At 35.7% G+C, this 23,288-nt stretch overlaps 1 protein-coding gene across 5 annotated transcripts in view; it reads right to left on the bottom strand.

Annotated features, from left to right (window-relative positions):
- Nucleotides 1-587: 587 nt before the first annotated feature.
- The window catches only part of STAG2 (STAG2 cohesin complex component), a 77,783-nt gene continuing 55,082 nt past the window's right edge, over nt 588-23,288 (bottom strand). For 3 of the 5 annotated variants that reach the window (XM_065643008.1, XM_065643010.1, XM_065643009.1), the window contains exons 18-34: nt 23,054-23,143; nt 22,012-22,215; nt 20,446-20,516; nt 19,948-20,035; nt 19,764-19,844; nt 16,473-16,565; nt 13,809-13,983; nt 13,280-13,419; nt 12,089-12,190; nt 9,745-9,893; nt 9,230-9,358; nt 8,692-8,897; nt 8,092-8,281; nt 7,893-8,006; nt 6,014-6,140; nt 5,599-5,676; nt 589-2,836 (exon numbers count right to left, since the gene is read on the bottom strand). In XM_065643008.1, coding sequence (XP_065499080.1) covers nt 2,813-2,836; nt 5,599-5,676; nt 6,014-6,140; nt 7,893-8,006; nt 8,092-8,281; nt 8,692-8,897; nt 9,230-9,358; nt 9,745-9,893; nt 12,089-12,190; nt 13,280-13,419; nt 13,809-13,983; nt 16,473-16,565; nt 19,764-19,844; nt 19,948-20,035; nt 20,446-20,516; nt 22,012-22,215; nt 23,054-23,143 — 2,061 coding nt within the window. In that variant the 3' untranslated portion in view covers nt 589-2,812. Of the gene's footprint in view, nt 2,837-4,650; nt 5,022-5,598; nt 5,677-6,013; nt 6,141-7,892; nt 8,007-8,091; nt 8,282-8,691; nt 8,898-9,229; nt 9,359-9,744; nt 9,894-12,088; nt 12,191-13,279; nt 13,420-13,808; nt 13,984-16,472; nt 16,566-19,763; nt 19,845-19,947; nt 20,036-20,445; nt 20,517-22,011; nt 22,216-23,053; nt 23,144-23,288 lie in introns of those variants that run through there. The other 2 variants (XM_065643012.1, XM_065643011.1) reach the window with 2 other exon arrangements.

Genomic DNA, 23,288 nt, shown 5'->3' with positions numbered 1-23,288 from the left:
AGTGAAGTTATTTGTCTTGAGTTATAAACTTAGAGCCTACTAAAACCATTTTCCACAAGATACTATTGACCTTACAGCAGGATTTAGAGACAGGAACGAACATTTGTAATAATAATAATTTAAAAAAAAAAAAAAAAACAAACCAAAACCACTCGAAGTTACATTAGCAAGTATTAGAATTATTATCTCTACGATTTTAAAATTACTCCTTGAAAAAGCCTTGTAACAGAAAGGAGGTTTCCACACACAGCCAGAGGACTGGGAGGGGAAGAGCTGGTTAGGGTTTTTCCCCTCATTTCCTTGCTGACTTGTCAATTCAGCTTAAAAAGTTTATCAGGTGTATGACAAATTTAAGAAATGGAAAGTAGCATACACTTTTAGTGGTATTTCAGTTCGACTATATACAATATCTCCAACGTCTTAATCAAAAGCATTCTGAATAATGTCAGATAAAAGTTAATAAGAAACAGAAACAAACAGAAAGGCTATCGATACACTTTTAAAAAAACATAACACAAAAATAATTAACCATTGATTTCTTGGCATGTAAAAGTTCTATACAAATTTTAAAAATTTTATTTGCAGGTACTAACCTCATGAAAAGCTCACTCTGTATTTACACTAATTCTTTTAACAAGGTTATCTCAAATTAAAGCATATTTAAAACAATCATGATTGCATTAACTTTTCTACTTTAAATTATTACCCAATTAGTGCTTTATTCACATTTTAAAAACTTGTACAATTTATTACAAATATAAAACAGTGCAGTTTTTCATACATTATCCCAACTCTGAGACAAACACTTAAAAGACATGGAAAAAGATTTTGATTTCTATAAACATAACATTTGCATTACTCACACCCCCTTCTTCACTGTCCTCCCCTAACCCCGATTTAAAAAGATCAAACATACAACATACTGCAGGTTTATTTTTATTCAAAAAGTTACTGTCTCAAGACATAAATACAAATCAGAAAACAGTACAATTAGGACAATAGAATGTGGAGGACAACAGGTTAAGGTAAATATATAAAACATTTTTAGCTGGTTGAAAACAAAGCTGTAAGAACTGCTTTCACAAAGAAACACTCCTTCAAGAGTAAGAAAAATCAACTTAAGTTTAAAATCATATATACAGTCCTCTCAGCAGTTCTATTAAATGCAGTGGTGTGAAAAACAATATAGGCAGTACTTTTAGACATGAGAGTATTTATTTATGTAAAATGAGTTAGGCAGATCTAGTTTTGAGTTTGTTGTTACCCCATGACTTAGTAAAATAATTATATTTTATCATGATCCTTTAGATTATCTATGGTTTTTGGCTACCACAGCCGAATGTTTAATTTCTGAGTCTAAAAACAGGAAGCCTTTTTGTATTCACCCATTTGGGGAGATTATTGTATTGCAAGCATATTAAGGCATGGAATGATTAAAATAATATACCTCAAGAACTGAGAGACAACTGACAAAAAATATACATATGTAATATAAGTTAATATTTCCTTTAAAATGATGTCTAGCTGCCTAAGCCTCGCAAAATGAGCCGATGTCAAAATGGCATAGATCCACTTTCTGTTTTAGACCAAATTTAATTTATTTGTGAATGGACACAAAATGAAGTTTAAAGCTTAGCTTTCAAAGAATATTATGGGTTGTTTATGAATTTCTATTATCCAATCTAATTTACATACAGAGGAAATGTACTGTAACCTGTTAGAAGTATCTTTAACCTGAAGACTGCTTGCAAAGACAGATAGATAAAACAATATAAAATACAAATTTAAAAATCATTTTTAAAGCATGAATTCTCATGCTCTTCTATTTTTAAACATTGTTAAACTTTCAATATATTTCTGAAACCTCATAATTTTAAGTTGGAATTTAAAAGTAAGAAAAAACTAAACAAACTGCGCAATTATAAAATCAGCACCAATTTATATATATATATAATTTTATTTAAAATTTAGATCCCTATTCCCACACTCTAATAAGCTGTATAATTTTTGTTTAGAATTTTTCTGCAAACATACTACAATAAGCTTCTTTTATTTGGAGACAAAATACAGTGGCACTACTGGAAGGAATTTCACAACATTACATTTTTCTTAAAGGACAAGCAAACTTTCAGGGTTGGTAATGGGCAAGCATGACTGAGATCTGGTACTTTCCGGTAGTTCGTAGTTTATGGACCTTTCTGAGAAGGCTAGCATGAAGCTTTTGGAATAAAAGTGTGGTTTAGATTAAAAAGCTGTTCAAATTCTGGTTTATGCGGGTTTTTTTCCATGATTAATTAATACAAACCTTCTGTTGCTGACGTTTGCATTTAATTTAAAATACTGACACTCTTCTGGTTCTATCCGTGTAAGAAAACCAATCCATCTATTTCAGTTCATGGATGTAAACAGCAATCCAGCAGAGCTTGTGATTATTTAGTATAGCCAGCAAGTGTACAGAGAGGGGCTCAAATCTGTACCAAACACCTCTCAGGCTGTTAGATTAAAACTCAGAGGGAACACTTCTTATGATCTGGAAATAAACCGATAGCACATAAATAAAATATTGATTTTTTTTTTTCCTCAACAAAAAGTGTAGCTTATCCTCAAATTGTTTACTTGTCCTTTACATCTTTTTTTTTTTTTTCAGGCAAACAAAACTGCCCCTTCAATGCACTTGATCTTGAAAGCATGTCATTCTCCTTAGAGAAAAATCTGTTCAGAATTTCACTGTATCTACCACAATTTTGTATTGAAAAACTTCCTCTTCCACTTAGAAAATGACTTCACCACTGATTTATTTGTTGCTCTGGTATTAAAACATTGACACCCCAAGAACCTAAAAAAAAAGTTAGAAATGGTGTCAATTTGTAGTCTACTACACATTTAACAAAAACAAAACAATTAGTATATGATTTAAGATTAAGACACTTCAAGATACGTTAAGGCATTACAAGTTTATTTTGCTTCCAAACCAGATTTACCACACTTCTGATTTATGCAATAATATGCAAAGGGCACCTCATTCATTAGAAAATATTTTTCCCACACTTGAAATTAGCTAGATCCAGTAGGAATGTGATAAAGACTGTGCTTTAATTATTTTAGGTAATAATTGCAAAATAATTTTTAGTTAGTTGCCTAATTTAGACTTTTTTTACAAGGGCATTTTCTAGGTCTTAATTTGAAATCAAGTGTGTAGTTTCCAGCAGTCTGGGACAAAACACTCTGTACACTGCCTGCTGCTGTGTCTGTGTTCATAAAAAACAACAGGTCATCTCGCAGCAGCCAGGACACAAACTTAATACTTCCTATTAAATATATCGCCCTTGTCAGGAAGGCAGTGAAAAAAAAAAAAAAAACAACACTAATCAGGTAAAAATCAAAACACTGTCCTTCAGGAGACTCTGTGATGAAGTGAAGAAAAAGCTTTCCTGAAACAAAGAATCAGTTTCCACTTCCCATGTGGGATCAAACCATATTGTTTTGTATGCCAATGGAAGTAGGTATCACCACTGATATGCCAAAAAAACCCAACCAATAACAATCTCAGAAGATCCAGATCTTACGACTGGCCTAGCTTTTATAGGACTTTATAAAATCAGAAAGAGCCATAAGAGACTTAATTCTTCTGAACCTTAACACTGCTGTTCACATTTATCTGTTTACAAACCAATTTTTACTGTTCTTGGTATTGAATTCACTTTAGATGCATCATGGAATATAGCACACTAAGGCACAACTGCCTCTGGTGAGAGCAAATAACTGGACACATCAAAAAATGAGAAGACAGACTAAAATTTTGATCATAAACCATGTGCATCTGAATAAACTAAACAGCTTTATTATGTCTAGGTCTATTAAAAACAAGTGCAACTCCAAGAATAATGAACTTCTGAAATAAATTATATTAGTAAAGCAAATTAACTTTATCCAGAGAAAGTTCTTCTGCATTTATGATTTTTCTTCCCCTCCATTTAAAATGCTGACTGATAAATTCAGCTCTGACTCTATACAGACTATCGTTGTCTCCTAAACTATTAGCAGAGCTTTCCTCCTGTAGGCAGTTAAATGAATTTAGGCGGGGTTTACACTAAAGAGCGGCTGTTTTCTGCAGTGTCCGGTTTGCTAGAGGGTGACCCTTGACGGTCCCAACTCTTTTGAGCACCCCAGGGTGCGGAGCAGAGCACCCAGGGTGTTCTGCAGGAACAACCCAGGCAGGACAGAGCAAAGCCACTGTCACCGCCTGCAATCGTGTGGTGACACTCCCACAGTGCAGCTAAGGCCTACCAAATCCCGGGCTCACGTGGGGGGGATGAATGACAGATAAAGTAACAGGAAAGAAACCCTAGCTAACTGTAAACCTCTTAAAACTATTCCTAATTAGTTTTAGAAACTCAAAAGCCGAAAGGTTTCTGAAGTCAATGAAATGCACCTGTAGAAGACCAAATTTTCAGCATTGTCAGAATAAAAATGGCTGGTATTTCACAAATCAATCAATTAAAAAAAATCAAGAAGGGGAGGGGAAGTACTATTTTAAACCAGAACATCAGAAAACAGGTGATACACTTTCCTGGTGTTACTTCGAGAACAGGACACACAACAGCTAGATGCACAACCTAATCTGATTCATTAGTACTAAAGCAAAGGCCTACTGGTACAAAATATATGGATTTGCATTTAAAACAGTATTTAAGACTTCTTTGTCCCATGACAAGTTCATGCTGCAACAATACTGTAAAAAATACACAACCGTCTTCCAAATTCCAGCAATCTGTCCAAGATTCCCAGGAAGCCTTGTTGTACTGTCCTCGGCTGGCTTGCTGCAGCTTGTTATTTCCAGTGTAATTTTGTACCAGCTACACAAGGTCAAAAATGGCTGCATACATTACAAGTGGTTCAAGACAGAAGGAATCCCTCATGCAGATTTTTTAAAAGAGAATAGAGACTGCAGATTTATCAGGTCGGAAAAAGGGGCAACTGCAAGCAGAAACTACAGACTTCGGATGTTTTTGGACCTAAAACTTTATATGGAAAGAAAAAATACCTCTCATCTCTATAAACAGATATCTGTATTATCTCTATTATCTATTTTGTCCAGTATCTTACTTATGCACACAAAAGCAAATATGCCAATTAAAAAAACCAAAAACCACCTAAAAAAACCCACGCAAACCATCCAATGCTGACAATTGGTAATGACAGTCAATCAACTAAGCTCATCACAACAGGAAACTTGCCATTAATATTGTGTATGCACTTTTTTTTTCTAAAGCTCTCTGCTGCCAACCTCTGCAAGGGTCTTTTCCGTACCGGATGTGCTTTCTTCTCAGATTCAAAGGCTTTTGATTTTTACATAGCTGTATATATAAAGTTATTAAGGACAAAAATCCTATGAACTTGCAAAGAACATTGACTACCTTAGAATTTATGAAGCTGAATTACAGCATAAAATATTTCACTGACTGTACCAGTCTGCCAAAATAAGCTAATGAAGACAATCTAAAGACTGCGTTCTTTCCATTTAAAATTTGAAATAAGAGAGTATTGTAACCTTAAGATTGATTTTACAGCATTTTCCTCTTATGTAAGTTAACCTACCGATTCATCCATGATTGAAGCAGGGTCAAAGAAATCTGGTTTTAGTTCCGTTCTTTCTCTCCTGTTCTTTGATGGTGGCTTTAGAAAGCAAGCAAATAAACATGTTAACTGCAATTTCTGAAAAAAAAAGATTTTTTAAACTGTAATAAATGAAACTGAACTCTCAAAGGATAAAAATTTACTGAGGATAAATGTTCATCTTTCATTACTATTGCAGGAAGTGCTCTTGCTTTTTGTATGGCAGTTTGAACAGATGGCACTTGTACACACATAGTGGCACAGCCATTTAAGAATACAGAGATCAATAAGAATTATTTTTCTGTTTCACCAAAAGGAAAATTTGATTCAAATATCCCACTTGAAAAAGCAGAAACACAAATCCAAAATACACTATAAAGACAAGTCAACTTCTTACTAGGTCTATGTCCATGGTGTCAAAGTCCATGCCTTCATTGAGATCTTCAATCCGCCCTTCTGATGACATCATCACATCTTCAACAATTGGCTCTTCATCATCTTCCATTAGACTTGTGCCACGTCGACTGAAATGAAAAGAAAAAGCATCTTTTTTAGCACCAAATCAAGTTTTATCTGAATATTTTAAAAGCTAATTCAGTAAGGAACTGCCAACAAATTACACTTCCATTAGACAGAAAAGTAATTAAGTAATTAAATAAATGCATAACTACTATTAAAGCAAGCTGGTATTTAACCAGCTAGAACAGGGGTGTCAGACTCATTTTCACCGAGGGCCACATTAGCCTCACAGTTGCCTTCAAAGGGCCAAATGTAATTTTAGGACCATATAAATGTTGGAGCAGTTACATTTATTACAGTCCTAAAATTACATTCGGCCCTTTGAAGGCAACCGCGAGGCCGATATGGCCCCAGTGAAAATGAGTTTGATACCCCTGTTCTAGAAGATACTAAGAAAGTGAAGAACAGCTAACAAAGATCAACTTATGGAACCTTGTGGTACATCTCTAAATGGGTATCCTGAGATGCTGCAAGAATTGATATGCAGATCCAAGCTACATCTAGTTCAGAGATTTCCATGCAAGTATTTATGCTCAAGTGAGACAGAACAGAAGTTTTGCTGCCTAAAGAAAAATTGTTCCTGCCTTATGACAAGGCAAGGAGGAACGTCTCTGCAATGAAGGGGATGCATAAATCCCTTTTCAGATATTCCCACACAGTCCTTCACCCTCACAACTTCTACATGCAACATCAGACTTTATGAGAAAAGTAAGGAGTCATTCTAATGATACTAACTGGTGTCACTCTATTAAAAAAAACCATCTACCGAAATTATAGTGCATGAAGTACTGGTATTCAAGAATTAAAAGCAAGTAGGGGAAAGATGTAAAGCTCCTCAATACTATGTCCATGGTTTTACTTTACAACTTGTACTACAACTTGTAGAGCCACACAGTCTTCATTAAAGCAGGGAACTTCTAAAACTAGTCTTCCCCTCCTTAGCTAACTAGCTCTGGAACATAATTTCATTAGTGTGCATGTCAAAATGCACCTGTGATGAATCATGATGAAGGAAATGACACCACGGTAAGAATGTACGACCTCTGAAGGACAGCATTCCGTTAAGAAACATTAGCCTGCCCTCATCTTCTTTTACAACATGAAGGACCCTACAAGGTTTTTGTGTGCTTGGGTTGCAAACTTCTACAAAAACTGGTACTAGAGGATTCCTTTCAACTTTGGTGTCAGTTTAGGTCAGACAAAATCCAAATCAATCACAGAAACACTGAAGACAGTAGTTTCTTCAAAATGTATACTTTAAAATAAAAAAGCAGTTGAACTCTAAAGTTACAACTCAAAAGTCAAAGCAGAAAAAAAAGCAGAATTAAGCTGAGCAGAAACTTTCTGCTTCACACATTGAACACCTATTTTAAAACTAAATTTTCTATTTCTAAAAATGATTCTGCAGTTGGAAATATATAAAGATGATGTTTCACATGTTGCATTGGTTATATATATCTGCCTCAGATAGCATTCAGTTGAATAACCAGTTCCCGTTATTACAAAGTTCACTACTGTTCAATTTTTCTAGAATTTAAGTTCTAAATTAAGCAAGAAATCAAACAGATCTATCTACTAAATGCATCACCATGCACTTTTACCACTGCTTTTCTAAGGCAACCTAAAATTTTAAAACACAGAAAAACACCAGTCAAGAACTAGAATATGTATCCCTCTTAAAAGATACAGGAGTAACACCTCATTTAATAAACCTTCCCTCCCCAAACCACTGAAGGAAACATTCCACTCTCACTCACATAGCGTGTTGCAAGTTGGTTCTCAGCTTGACGTAGTTCATCGCTGCCCTCTCCTGTTGTTGTCGCGCGGCTTCTTCCTGTTGCCTTTGAGCCAACATCCACGTTACTTGCGTGCTTAAAAAGACCATTATTCTATTTTAAACACGAACTGGTTTTGTGTATGAACGCTAACACAAAGCAGACCTACTCATCTACGTACTTGTAATCGAGCGGAGCTTGGTGGTGTTCGGGCTGCATAGGATAGACACCCATATAACCTTCTTCAGGTCGCAATCTCTTGGGCTCCCTCATTATTGTGGAAGTCAGCTGAGGCGTCTGCATCATGACTGGTGTGTGCATCGTCTGCTCTCGGTTCAGCCACATGCTGTCACTACTGCTGCTTTCTTCAGCTGGAAGGAAACACAGGACACCAGTAAATTCAAACTAGCCGAGAACAGAATGTTTAAACATGACTGAAATGCATGTGCTTTCCGCTTCCTGAGAATTGATTTATTTACTTGGTGCCACAAAGTCTCACATGTGCCCCAAAAGGTCTGGATTTATAACCACAGGCTAGAGTATTTAAAAGACTTCTGTATTTTGTGACTTAATGCAGCACAATGCTTTTATTTCCTTTTTGGAATCAGTGTTATGTTATTCAGACTCTTCAAATGAATAGTTTTACCACTGAGACGTGCACGGTAGTTATCTTGTTTTAAAAAAATACATTAAAGCATACGAATTCACTCAAGCTAACAAAGAGGGATGGACATGTGTAGTTTATAGGAGTATCTACTCTAGTAAATGAGAAAAGTTCTACCTTCAGGTACTTTCCGTTTCCCTGTTGCTGGCTTTGTCTTCTTATTTCTTACTGTAGATCCTCGACTACTAATTCCACTAATCACTGACATAGTATCATCATCCCCACCAGCTAATAAAGAGTTTCTGTAGGACATGAGAGGAAGCCACACATCTTCTCTTCGTAGAGACATCTGAAAGGTCATAAACTTCTCCAAGTAAACATACCTTTAAATGGAAAAAATAATTACGAAGATGCAAAATATATGTAACAAGGTATTAACATGTCAAGACACCCAATGCTCCTCATCTAGTTAACAAAAATGCCTGACAGCAGCAAAAGCAGAATATAATTTCTGTTCACCTACCATAAAATGAGAATAACAATGATAAATACAATTTATCCTTTGTGATTATACTTGACGGCACTGTGTAAAATTATCTTGATGTGCCAAAGATTCCACTTTAGGCGAATACAATACACATAAACACATATTTATTCAGATGCATGTCTTTATGGTTATCATTACAATTATTAAGAACATTTAGGAAATACTTACACTGTTCTTTTGTCTTGTCTGAGAAGTTTGGAGGAGAACTCACTCAGAATATCAAGAAATGCCAGATTTAATGGTGGGTGGCTCTCACCTTGTGGATTAGGCTCCTTAAAAGCAAATTCTATGCCATCCCTAAGAAAAATTAAAACAAATTAAATTACATAAAGTGCAAAGTCCTAAGTTTTCTGCATGAGGCCACCATGATCATCACTGACAATGAAGTGGATCAGTTCTAACTGTTACAGATAAAACATTCAAAATGTTTTTTCATAGTAGCATCAACACTGCTGTCATTTACAGGCTTATACAACGATGCTCAAGAACATCAACATTATTTAACATCTGTGTTTCAATCAGGGACAGAACTGCTGTCATCTCCTAATTTATGAATAAGTTATACAATCTCTAGTGCTGATGCATTTTGTATTAATAAACTGATTTTGGAGGACTGAAAAGATATGTTAACTTTAGTCAAGAAGCGTTTACAAAAAGGGAAGTAAAACAAAGTACACAATTACTTGTGTAACATCGCAATAGCTTCTCTTGTTTTCAACTGATCCAATCCAAACGTTAAAGCAAAACGTCGAGCAAGTTCCTTTATGCCACTGAATGCCGGTGACGATCTGTCAAAATTATAACCATTTTCTTGAATCATTTCATTGAAAAGCTGTATGAAATGAAAAGAGAGATTTTCATTTATTAAAAAATTATGCCAAACTTTGAACCAATTGACACAGAGTTAACTTTCAGTAAAAAAGTGGTTTGCTGCCCCCTTTTTTTTTCCCCCCTTAATTTGATGGCCCCAAAAGACAAACATGGAGATTTAGGAGACCCAAGTGAAAGCTACTCTTGAAGAGTCTGCACTTCAGAGTTCACCCTTGAAATACACACTGTCCAAACACACGTCAAACTGTAAATATGTTGAATGACAGATTTCAGCAATTCCCTAAATGAGGTGTTCTAGAGTTGAAAATACTGAACATTAGTAGGGTTCTTTGATACGTACGCTAACAGAGAAGAAATAAATGGGAGTAAACTCTCACCTGGTCTTTACTAGTTTGTCAAACTATTACTTTGTAATCCTTTTTTTTTTTTTGGTATCTTTTCAAAATATAACTATAATGAAGAAATTCTAAAATGGAAACATGTCTTCAGGGAAGTTGCCAAAGACACCAGGAACTTTGTCACCGAGGATCACACTTAGAACTATTCATCAATAGGTGGCAAAGCTGAACACCCTGAACTTTACAATCTTTTTCTTTGACCAATCCTTTTCTCATTCTACCGAACTTGACTGTAATTCTCTTTAACAATTTTTCTATTATTTTCTAAGTTTGTCTTACACACCCTCCACTCTCTCATGTAACACTGAATAGCCCTAGTAAGTCTGGTTTGGGTTTATGAACATTAACTTTTCATTCACAGATAAATTTGGGCCCATAGTTGCATACTTTTATGTTGGTGTAGGCTTACTGCAACTTAGCTATTCCCTTCATCCAATAACACTTCTAGTATTTCTTCTCTTGTTAGTTCCTTTTTTAAAGAAGTTTTCCTGGAAAAAATGCTAGTTACGTATTTAACTTTACACGTCGGGGGTTTTTTTGTTTGTTTCATAATACTTGGGTCCTCTCATGTTACTATTCTTATTGCCATATTAGGCTTGTGTAACAGCCTCCCTATTACCTGCGTAATTGTACTTACAACATTAACTTTCTCTGTCTGCCCTTTAAAATATAAGGGGCTGGTTATTCATGAGATGGAAAAGACTAATAAGGAGACCATTTACTCAATATCACAAGAATTTGTGAACTCTGGTGAAAAGTCAGCACAAACTCTAAGAAAATTTAGTATTCAGTTGTACATTTTATGTTGCAGTTGCACCAGCTACTACCGGAAGCTGCTATCAAAAGGAAAGGCCTCATCCTCCCTTGTACTGGTAATATCCACACAAATAAACCAGCTCAGGGGCTTCATTAAAGACTTTTCCTGGTTAGTTCTCAACCAGGATCAATATCTAGATCTATATCCACTATGTCGCTTATGACCTCTAGTACTGACAAAAAGGTGTGGGCAGAGAGAGGACAAACTGGAGTAAGTTGTTCCTTTCAACAACAGCTGAGATCTGTTGGATTACAGCAGTTTGCAGGGATAGGGCTTTATTGTTCTGAGCCTGTAAATAAGATTCATGCAGATGGATCATGAGAGCAGATGAATCCAACTCTCACCTCAACTGAATTCATCAGGTCTCCACACAAACAAGCTCATTTACTCAAGAGAGCACTAAATCATGTTTTAATTTCAAAGATAGGTGAAGCCCCTACCCAGTCTTAAGAAATACCGAATTACCAAAACTTCCCATTGATCCTCAGAATAGTTAAAAAAAACAAACAAAAGCATCAAAGCAAAAAAGAAAAAACCACCACCAACCACCAAAAACATTAAAACAAAACAAAAAAACCCTAACAAACAAAAAACCCCACAAACAAGACCATAAAATCCCACCACACAGACAGCAAGCATTTTCCCTTGTTTATCTGTTCAAGAATAAGTAAATTAGCAGTTTCATAACACATTTCTGAGTATGTGACTCAAACTATTGTCTTATTTAAGAAGGTATCACAGAGGTATTCATTTCATATTTATTACCCTCTCTCATAGCAAATATTGTGCTACGAAAAGTGTTAAGTATAGGAAGCCTGACAGTTTTTTGGATAGTTGCAGAAAATGCACTTCAATTTTGACCTATTTATCCACACCTTCTGCGAGAATTTCTTCATTAATACCTTGCACTAGCTGTTAAACAACAGGATGTGATTTACCATATGGAATTTCAAGCATAAAAATATTGTAAACCATTCTTACCTGCTGCAAGCTAAGAATAAGCGTTTTAGCACACTGGATTTTGTCTATCTGTCTTGTTTTACTCATCGTTTCTTTGATGATATCACCATAGTCATTGTAATACTAGAAAAAATTTTTAAAAAAGTTAACTTCTGATTTCAGTTGAAAACATTACAACTACTGAATTCTTCAGAAAACATCTAGGAGTTGCTATTTCAAAAAAAAAAAAACCACCCAAACAATCACCACTTTGAAAAGGAAAAAAACTAACATATTGATGAATACATCTTCAAAATGATATCCTAAAACACCTCCAAAATGATTTTAAAACCTCAAATCAGAAAGAATATACCCACTTCTTTTCATTCTTGTCATATTACTTTAGAGGCAGAATGACCTATTTATCTTCAAGGCCATGACACATTTGTTAATAACACATGTTCACCCCTTCAGGGTACAAGATTAGAATCTAATCTTTTTAGTAACTCCTATAACTCTGTTGGGGAGTTTTCTATTTTCTCTGCTGAAAGGAAGCACTTATGGATGGCTTCCTAGCCATGATTTTTCCAATGAAAATGGTTGCCTCTTCAGTTCTTTAAGTATCTGAGGTTCAGTAAGTACTCAATTAATTTATTTAGAGATTCGAAATACATGTAGGGCACTCAGACAGATAAAGGCGGACTGCTCAAATTTTATTTTTTTAAGGGAATCACCAAGGAGCAAAGATTTATCATGTTCATAAAATGAGAACTCATATTATTGTGCAGCCGTGAGTCCCAGGAGCCACAAATGGGGTTTTTATGTTAAAATAAGATAGAAAGAGGTTATTTGATGAGACCAGACATCATGGAGTTGATCTTTGTAAGAAGATTCTCAAAAGGCCTGCTAAACTAATAACTGAATTAAAAATATACCATCAATCAGGATAAGAAAATAGATCTATTAAAAACAACGTAAAAATAATTATCGGGTTTCCTTCCTACCTTCCCGCTACCCACACACTGGAACTGTGAAACTAATCTCAGCCATTTTTTCCTTTTTTTATGGAAAAAGAACTCTTAAAGGCCTACAAACTACTGACTCTGGAGTTTTGAATTCTTCACATTTTGAATCAGTTATCTTGTAAGGTAAAAAATAAGCAGTTATTAAAAAATCCACAGCTACTGTGTTCTAGCAGTTTTATGAAATACCACTACTAGGCTTCAGATTTACCTTCATATATTGCTTGAAAATGTCTGCAGCTGTGTTCATTTCCACCACAGTATATACAATGAGTTTACAGAAAGCTGCAAGCAGATTTCTTCTTTTGTGCAATGCTTCGATTTTGCTAGCTTCATCATCCTGCTGTCCATCTGGAAAGAGTTCAGAATATGAAAACTGTCAGGCTTAAATATTTCATATTTAAGCATTTATATAAAAAGTGATGTAGGCTAACAGGCAGGATTCAGAAAATCAAGTATCAATTCTGACAGCAGTGCATTTCATTGCCCACTGACCAATCTCCTTCCCTGATATAGAGACATATATATTTGTGCCTATTACACCAAACCTTTACCACAATTATCCTCTATGTCCCCAAAACATAAATGCTTTAATTGGCTGCTGACGTCTAAAAGACACACCTACCTCTGTGCCCACAAACACCTATCAATGCCAGGAAAACAAACAAAAAAAGCATAGGGAAACAAATACCTTAGTTAGAAGGCAAATAATATCAAGGAAACGTAAGTTTTGTACAAACCTGCACTATTATTATCATCATCCTGATCAATGAAGACATGATCTAAAATAAAACTGAGTAGTTCAGATTGCAATGAAGAATCAGGAGTGTAAACAAGTGGCTCCAACATGTCACGTCCTCCTGTCATAATCTGATGACTGAAGATCATCAACACATCACAGAGAATTGTGAAAGCCTATTAAAAAGAAACCTTAGTAAATACTTGCTTGGAAACTTGATTTTATTTAGAATAATATATTTCCACTTAAGAGAATACTTAGAGCCCAATGGTGTACACAGGCCACTTAAGTCCTAATGAACCACAGGCCAGCTGGAAGTCAAAATGTGCAGCGTTTCTTACAGGAGGCTGCTCTATGAAGACTGGGTCTCCAAATCAAAATATTGCACAGATGAAGCCAACCAAATATCAGAACATTGTGAGATTCAAACGCGAGGAGCCTGAAGCTCCCAGACTGTGCTGACAGATACTACATTAGGTCACTAGACAATTTTGTGGACACCAACCATAGTACAGTTGCCTTTTTTCTTTCCCTTTTTTAAAATTGTTTTGATCACATTTGTAAAACGTCTAATAGATGAGGTCATTCAATCCCTTTAAATCCTGATGTCTTGCTTCCAAAAGAGCAACTACCTCTTCATTTTGCTTGTTAACTGGTGCATCTGACATCAGATTTAAAATGCCTGTACTCCACCTCCCCAGAAAGTTCACATGTATTGGTACCCAGACGGACCTTCTTCAAACTAACAGACCAAGGCACCACACTGCTTAGTGCTGCACCTCCTCTCTTTAACTCTAACCTCTTAAGTACTTCCGATTTTAGTGAACAGATCTGTTCTCTAATTCCTCAAAGCACATGTTACTGATTTCCTGATCACAAAAATACATATGCTCCTCTGAAGTCCCTTGTGCCCTTTCACGAGATGAGGGAACGGAAGCAGAGCCATGGCTGTTGTGCCCTATGTGACCGAGGCACTTCTGGTTTCTAGAGCATTCGCCTGACTCAGAGTTACACAGCCTTTTAAAGAGACCTGCTCAGAGCTTCAGTAATTTTCGTTACTCACACTTTCGCACCCTAAACCTTGTGATTTTTGACACTAGATAGGTCTCTGACATAAAACATGACTATTCAGTTCCAGGAATATTCTTGTTATAGCAAGAGTTTGAAAAGCTGTAGTTGTGCAACTCAGCCGACTAGATTTTCAACTTCAAGCTCAACCATGTTATTACTGCCTTTAGCAGCAAAACCACTCTGGCTTTCTATTTATTTAAGTAAAAAACACACTCAGAAGACAGACTAGCCCTTCCCCCATAGAGAAGTACATGAAGGTTGTCAAAGGCATTTACTTTGAATTACTCCTGCTATCAGTAACCTGTGCTCTTCGCTGGAACCTGAAACTCCTGTGAGCACCCTGGCTGGAGAACTATTTGACCGTGGACTGGAAGAGATTCAGCCTCTACAGTTTAACCTCTTTCTTTGACCCTGCTACCGTCAGAACTCAAGTATTTCCCAAGATGATGTCTCGACTCTTCTTGAAACAGAAGAAAAATGAAAAACATCCCCCCAAACCTTCATGCCTGCATTTTTCTTCAAAAAAGCCAGGACTTGTCTCTTGCCTGAAATATCAGGCACTACTTGCATGAACTAAATACTTAGACATTTTATGGCTGAAATATCCAAGAACTTCCATCTAAAGCTCTCCCCCACAAAGGATAACTGTATGAGAGACTGACCATGAAACTGGTAAAATGAAAACTGTTCACATCTTTACTGAGCAGTACATCATTGTTGAGGCCTTCACGCACTTGCTAGAACAGTCTCCAAATATCTCTAAACAATGCTGTTAACAACTGATCAGCATTGGACTGTACCTAAGGGTGACAATTGAAAATAAAAAAATACCACTTCCCAACAAGAAAATCCTCTAGGTTAGAGTGCATACATGTGCATGTATAAATACATGCACACTTATGTTAAGGACTCATTCTTTTTCTCCTGATTCAGGGATTTCCCAAAATGCTGGGACTCTGCAGAACTAAGGAATATATTCTGCATGCAGCATCACAGAGAAGTTACCCCTGTATGTCCTCACAGGTTTACAGCAAGAGGAGGAAAGTTGTCTTCACAGTTCTTCAGTAGATGGCCGCATTTAAATCATAGTACAAATGTGTGAATGCAAAAGCATTCAAAGATAGAACTAAAAAAATATAACTTCTCTCTTTTCAATAGCTGTCCTTAGGTCTTCCAGCTCTGAGTCTACGAACCCACAACCAGCTCCATCGGTGGTGTCATGACCACGGGGTAAGCAAGAGCTTTGAAACGGAGCTCTCCCACCTAACTTGCAAACCAAAAGAGTTTTCTACCATGAGCCTGCCCAGTCATTATTTAAAGAAACAAACAAACAACCCCTTTGAGTAAAAGTTTATGCTGTGTAAAATGACTAGAAAGAATGACGTTTAAATTGATTCCGAAATCCTACCTGAATTGCCTAAAGGAAGGCAAGCATACCAGTACAGTATGTATTCAGACTTAAAGGGCATTCAGCCTAAACATCTAAGATGCATCGCATTCCCAGTTAAGCGCTAAAAATATTAGCAAGGGGAACTTTTCAGCTGCTTTAGAGTATAATATTAGCAAACTACAAGGATCAACAACAGTCACTAACCTGTTCCTTAACAGCAGTGTTTACATTTGTCAGGTAGTGTTGACAGATTTGACAGAACACTCTCATCTGCTTCTTTAGACGTAGAAGATCCTCCTGGAAAGAGAAGGATTTCATGTAAGTCTTTTTCAACTGTATAGTCACATTTAGCGTACCCATGTCCACAGAGCTATCCACCACAGACCTCATATGTAGTGGTAACATTCAAGTCTACTGCATTATTTAAAAATCACTATTACAAATACAAACAGCAAGAAGCAATTTCCTCAATTTTGTCATGCTGTGTACCACAAAAAGAAATGGAAGTTTGCATGAAAATAGTGAAGTTATTTATTAAAAAAAGTAACAACACCACCACCACCACCAAAAAAACCACAAACAAAAAAACGAAACAAATCCCTAAAAAAACCCACCAATGCCCCCCACATACACACACCAACTCAGAGCAAAAGCATTTTCCCTTTTAAATTTCTGTATTTTCAACCTAGAGGACAAATTTTAGGTAGCTGCTTATAACTAAAACAGACATGGCTGCATGGTATCTTTTTTTAAACTCACTGTTTGAGGGTAAAGTAAAATGTCAGACAAGAGTTGGGGTTTTCTTCCCCCCTTCCAATGTAAAAAAAAAAAAAAAAAAAAAAAAAAGTAGCTTTGTAAGTATTGCAATAACTTCCAGACAAGTAGGTTATTGAGCAAACAAAGTATCAAACTGTTACAAATACCATCCCCATATGCAGCATTGTTGGTGTTACTCAGTCATGTGAAGATTTTAGCCCATGTAGAACTGGGGAAATTGTATTACAAAAGACCAACTGTGCAACCAGCATCAGTCCAGACAAAGAAGAACCCCTGAGAGAAGTTTAAAAGCTTTCCGTGGAATCTAAACCAAAACAAGTCTCTCCCTTCAAGAACACAGGTAACACACTGGTACAATGTGTCATTTAATCTCAATATGAACTACAAAAGCAAAGCTGCTTCTTGACTACAAATTTAATATGATTTTAGAACACCTTCACTACATATAAAAACTTTTCTCAACATTCTCCATTCAGATTACTACACTGATATTAAGAGAATTACACATGGGAAATATTTTCTTTCCTTCGTGGAGAATTATTCATTTAAATTTTAATAAAAACTGAACTATTTATGTAGTCTTTTATTTTAGCAGCCTATATTATGAAGCTAATTCCCATACAGTCAACCTGTTCACAAATAGCACGCAGTTAGCAGTTAATTTTGTCACAGAACAAAAAAAACCCCAAAACTTTAGGCACAGCACATTTCTTTCACTTTTGTTTCTGCGCTCCAACTTCTTTGCTGTTATGTTCATTGGCATTGAATAGAAATCTATGGAACTTCTGTACGCACCTGGTATATTTGCCAGAAGACGAGCAGTTAAATATAATAAAATAGTCGTGGTTCAGAAGTTAAACCTATGAGAGCTTTAATTTACCAAATTTTATTACAGCAAAAGAAAATGGTCTCAAAAAAGGACCACTTTTCAAATAAGTTCTTTTCATCCCTGCTGAAAGTATTACAAATTATATTTTACTGCAAAATAGCTAAATTAATCTTCATTTCTAACTTAGCTTCAGTATTTAGCTCAGTTTCTGCCATCAGGCTTGTGAGAAAGCTTCAATCACTATCACAAACAATTCCGACTGCTGTTTATCCTTTTAAACATAAGCTAACAGAGCCTCCAAAACCTTCACTCAACATAAGTGGTTCTCAACAATCTATGTATCCACTTCATATCTGATATTTTTGGTTTTGGAAATGCCAAAAGCCATTAAAACCTAGATAGTAAATTAGTTAGCCAGCCAGTATTGAAGAAGTTCACATTTATTTAACAGATCTTCAGAATTGTAATTACTGAATCAGTAAGGCTGCAATTATATTCATTGCATTCTCAACATGATAGAAAGAAAAAACAAACAAAAACAAAACCCACCAAAAAAAAGAAAAAGAAAAAAAAAAAGGAAAAGAAAAAAAAAAGAAAAAGAAAAAAAAAAGAAACCAGGATCTCAAAGGTGTTTGTTGTTATAAAAAAATGTTAGTACAAATGACACAGCTTGCTTCTCCACCCCTGTATCTATGAGAAGCTCATACTACTACAACCTAAAATAAAGGAAAAAAAATTATACATGCTCACATTAATTTATTGTAATAATGGATTGTTAATTACAAATTACAATTTATTGATTATAAATTATGTTGTGAGTTCTCCTTGTTTTCTCCCTAGTAACTTACAACAGATGCCTTCAACTTCTTTTTTTTAAATTAATTATAAGCATGGCAATTACAGTGTCTAAAAAACCTGAAGAATGTACTTATTTCACCTCTGACATATAAAGGATGTGTTATCAGTAACTCCAACAACAAAGTGCAACTCCAGTGTGTATTTCTGATGAAGAGAGCACAAAATGTGCCCTTCTTAGAGGACTGTAGAAGGCTTCCAGAGAAAGCATGTTTGATTATAACTTTTTTTTTTTAAAGAAATCAAACTGTTTCAGCACTTAGGAACTCTGGTCTAACCTGCTAGCCTTTCATAAACCATTTTCCTTAGGCAGGTCACACAGCAAACCACTTCATCACCCTCTTTAAGCAATGCTGGCCAGTGGATACAAGAAACCTTAATCCTTCCTCCAAGATTTTTCAAGAAGTGAAATTAGAAAGATGACATTTGCCAGAGCTTTGCCCTTCGAGATTACTATACATAGAACCAGAACAGGCCCTCTTATTATTCCCTGAGAGCGCCTGAAATTTAACTTAATCTTTCCATGTCTTTATTTAACAACACATTTAAAAGACTGATGAAAAGCAAAGTTTGACTGCAACATACTGAGGAGTAAAAATACTGTGCAAATTCTTATATGTCATGAACTTGTCACTGATACTTCAGTTTGCAAACAAATTCAAACCTACTACTTGAGTAATAAGACTAACTATACTGTATTTTATAATTGGTATTCTAACCCTCCTTAGCATTCTCACTGTGCCAGTCTAATAGGTATTGCATTTATTTACTACAACTACTTTAAGATTCTGTCAAATTAAACATAATATTGACATTTAAATAATAAAAACATAACAATTTAGATAAATAGAGGGTTTAAAAGTCAAGCAACTACTACTAGTAAAACTATGAATTCTGAAGAATTTAAGTGCATATTTAGGTCGGTATCAGTATAAAAAAAAAATCTTACTCTTAATTCCATCACAGTTCCCACTTGATGACACTGTAGACACATACAAATATTTATTTACTAATATAACTGGAACAAGACATACCTTTGTGGAACTGCTTTCAGTGACTTTTGCTAGCTGCCACAGGATTACATAATGAGTACACTGCAGTGCATGAATAACAATCTGAAATCAAAAGGAAAAACGCATTAGATGACAAAGGCCAAAAAAAGACAGCAACAAAAGCTATTTATTGTTGTACTTAAAGAACACGTTTTTAACAACAGACCTGTTCTGGCATGTCTCCATTTTCAATGCCAGTTTTCAGTAACTTGTAGTTGCAGCCAAACAAGTCCCATCTTGATAGGTCATGAGCACTGGAAGCATTAGAAATGAAGCAAAGATGTAATTTAACTAATACTATTTCTGCAATTTGATGTTAAGAACTATTAAAGCTTAACTGGTCTAAAAAACCCCCAAGCTAACAAACAAAAATAACCCCCATACCCAAAACATCACAACACACCAAACACCCTCTCGCCCAAAAAAATCCAAACACACACCCCCCCAAAAAAACACAAAGCAAAAAAACCCAAACACCTCCAAATATTTCAGTTTTGTATATATTTCTTCATATATTCAAAATGCATCATGTTCTGCACAACTCTCATTCACACTAAACAAAAAACCCGTCCAAGTTGCTTTACGAAGTTATCAAATTCAAAACAAATAAAAATAATCCTCCCACGCCACAAGCCCTGAAATATGCTTGCAGAAGCCTACTTACTTGTGAAAAGCGGTGATTCTCTTCAGTGTTGACAAGACTTGATATGCATCGTCTTCATCAGGTTCCTCCCCCTATTTAAAAATCATACAGGAAGATATCACAGGTGATGTATGGTAAGCAAACTAGGGAACTTAGGATCTAAAAAAACAAAAAACAAACAAAAAAACCCCAAACACCTCTCCCCAAGAGAGAGAACTACATCTAAATTATTTATCATCAACACATTTGCTTTTAGAAGAGTTAAAGAGTTTGAGAGAGAAGGTAGCAGTTCATGTTTAGAAATAGTCAGCAGCACAAGGAGAAATAGGGGAGGAGGAGAAAAAGAAAAAAAGTCTACAATAGCAGAATATAAGGTATTATTGTAGGTGCCTCAATTTTCTCTGAAGAATCCAGCAGAGGCCACTGTCAGACAATAGATACTGGACTAGATGGGCTACATACAGGTCAGTACCTCAATCTTACTTTTATCACAGAAAAAAAGTCTTTGAGAGAGGTAAGGGAAGTGTTTTGTGCTAATTTTCCCACAAGTTCTGAGCAACTTGCACTTGGAGAAAGGAGTAAAAAAGAAAGGGTCCAAAAAGTATCTATTGAAGTACACAGGATAAACTATCTAAGGTCACAGAAACTCCTCCTCAGTGTATCACAGCTATTCTAAGTCCAATGCTTCTTACTGTTCTGCAGTTGCACAACCTTATCAAAGCACTACGGATTTCAACACTCCCAGAGTATTTACCATTTTCCTTCAAGGCCACTGTCTGACATTCCATTTCCTTGCTTTACCTCTCATTCTTTTTCTCACAAAGGGGGAAATAAATGGATTACCAGGCACATTGCTTACATAGTCCACACATGTCTCAGGTTTTTAGAGTGGAGTCCTAGCTCAGGCGAATAAGCAAGAGGAATGGGAGCAAAGCTTGATAAAATAAGTCTACATCTGAGAAGTGTTCATAATTAAGTTCTCAAAAAAGACACTTCTCATCCTCCTTATCACAGATGGGAAGAGAAGAAACAAGTTTTGTCTGAATGTCTGAGGTCCCACATAGTGAAGAACTGTATCAGAAAATTCTCACTCTTCAGATTAGAATGGTGTGGGAACAAAGTGATTTTTAAACTATTAACTGCATCTGCTTGCATTCAGGAAGGGAGGGGGATTCTAGAGATTTTGATATTTACCAACAGCAACATGCAATCAAAGACTAGCAACTAGTACATCTGAGGAGAATCCTAGGGAAATTGCAATGCTACATCTCTCAAAAACACAAGCTTCAAAAACAAAAGGTGAAAAGTTTATGCAATTTCATAGTTTATCTGAAACTTATTTCAAATTCCCAAAAGACGCTTGTCAAAAGGAGATTAAAATTAAAAGACTCACTGTCCTAATAGAAAAGAACAGTCTGAGCTCACATAATCGCAGCAATGACATTGTTGTGTTTCTGTTGTGCTTAACAGTTTTGAAAGTCAGAGGGAAGTTCGCATTCCTAACACCCTGACTTGCATAAGAAGAAACAAAAACATACTGCAAATATTTACAGAGGCAGGAAAAGCTGATCGTGCACATTAAAATACCTCTTGCAGGAAGTCTTCAAGAAGTCGATTAAACTTGTCTGCCAGTTCATCTATTAACTGACTTCTTGCAATGTCAACCCTGTTAAAGATTGTGAATTCTTCATTACAGAGAGCATGGTATGTTTTTGAACAGGCTTCTAAAACATCTATATCTGTGTGCTTCTCCACAATATCTCGGATTTGTCGCAGTAAGGCATCCAAATGCTACAAGAAAGATGAATGGGGAAAAAAAAAAAAAAAGAATTCGTATATATATATACACACACACACTTATGCATTTTTAATAGACCTTAAGGAATTTTAAAAGATAAATTCAATGTATTACATTTGTAACTATGCTAAGGAACACTATACACTTCTAAAAAGCTGGTGAAGCCTCTGAGTAAAATAAAAAGCTGTTTGACAAAGATTAAGAAGAAGCCTCCTCTCCACCTGAGCTGTTCACTGCTGCTCCGTCACTGCTAGGCTATGCTGTCAACTAAACATCTTTTTACTTATTGACCCTAATGATTTCCAGCTACTTCCTTCACAATACCACAAAACAGTGCATGTGAGAAGGGGAAAGTAGAGCTGAGCTTACACCAACTTCATCATCACAGCAGATAAAATGAGAGCAGTAACTACATAATTTGTGGTCTAGAAGTCTTGCCCTTTTTCGTGCAATTAACATGGTGGTTTATTAGTTTTGCTGATCAGAAAAAGAAAACTTACTGAGCTATTTCTACAAGCTTTGTCTGTCAGGCAGCATACCTTCAAACATGACCATAAGTCAACAATAAATGCTCTCACACAAAGTTCATTTAACTGGCAAGATTCTCAGTTAAAACTGGCCAGACAGGCCTTAGACAACTCTTTCAGTACGTGTAAGAACTGCAGCCAGTAACAGCCCTGAAGTCCAAGTCTCATTCTCAATAAGGGTTACGATAAATTCCAAGTCTCACACAAAAACAACATGTGTACAATGGTGACTGAAATTCCAGTGACTAAGTCTAAATTCTGGGTTATCTCCTTTTGTGTTAAGTGTTATTGAATGTTACTTTACCTTTTCTAATCGCCCTGTTGTATAAATTTCCAAATCAAAGTACTGTGGCAACTGCAATAAGTTGGTGACTTTTTCTGCATCTACAGAATACTGTAAAATTGACAAGGAAAAAGTTTAAATGACAGAGTCTTGGAAAACACAATTCGTTATAGATCAAATACTAATAAAGAGTAATAAGAAAAAATGAAGACCTGTGCAAGTCATATAGTTAAATACAGAAACTGTACTACTTAAC

Source organism: Caloenas nicobarica, chromosome 12 (genome assembly GCF_036013445.1).
Source record: "Caloenas nicobarica isolate bCalNic1 chromosome 12, bCalNic1.hap1, whole genome shotgun sequence".
NCBI lineage: Eukaryota > Metazoa > Chordata > Aves > Columbiformes > Columbidae > Caloenas > Caloenas nicobarica.
Note: the sequence above shows the minus strand (reverse complement) of the source record. Positions and strands in the feature narration are given on the sequence as shown.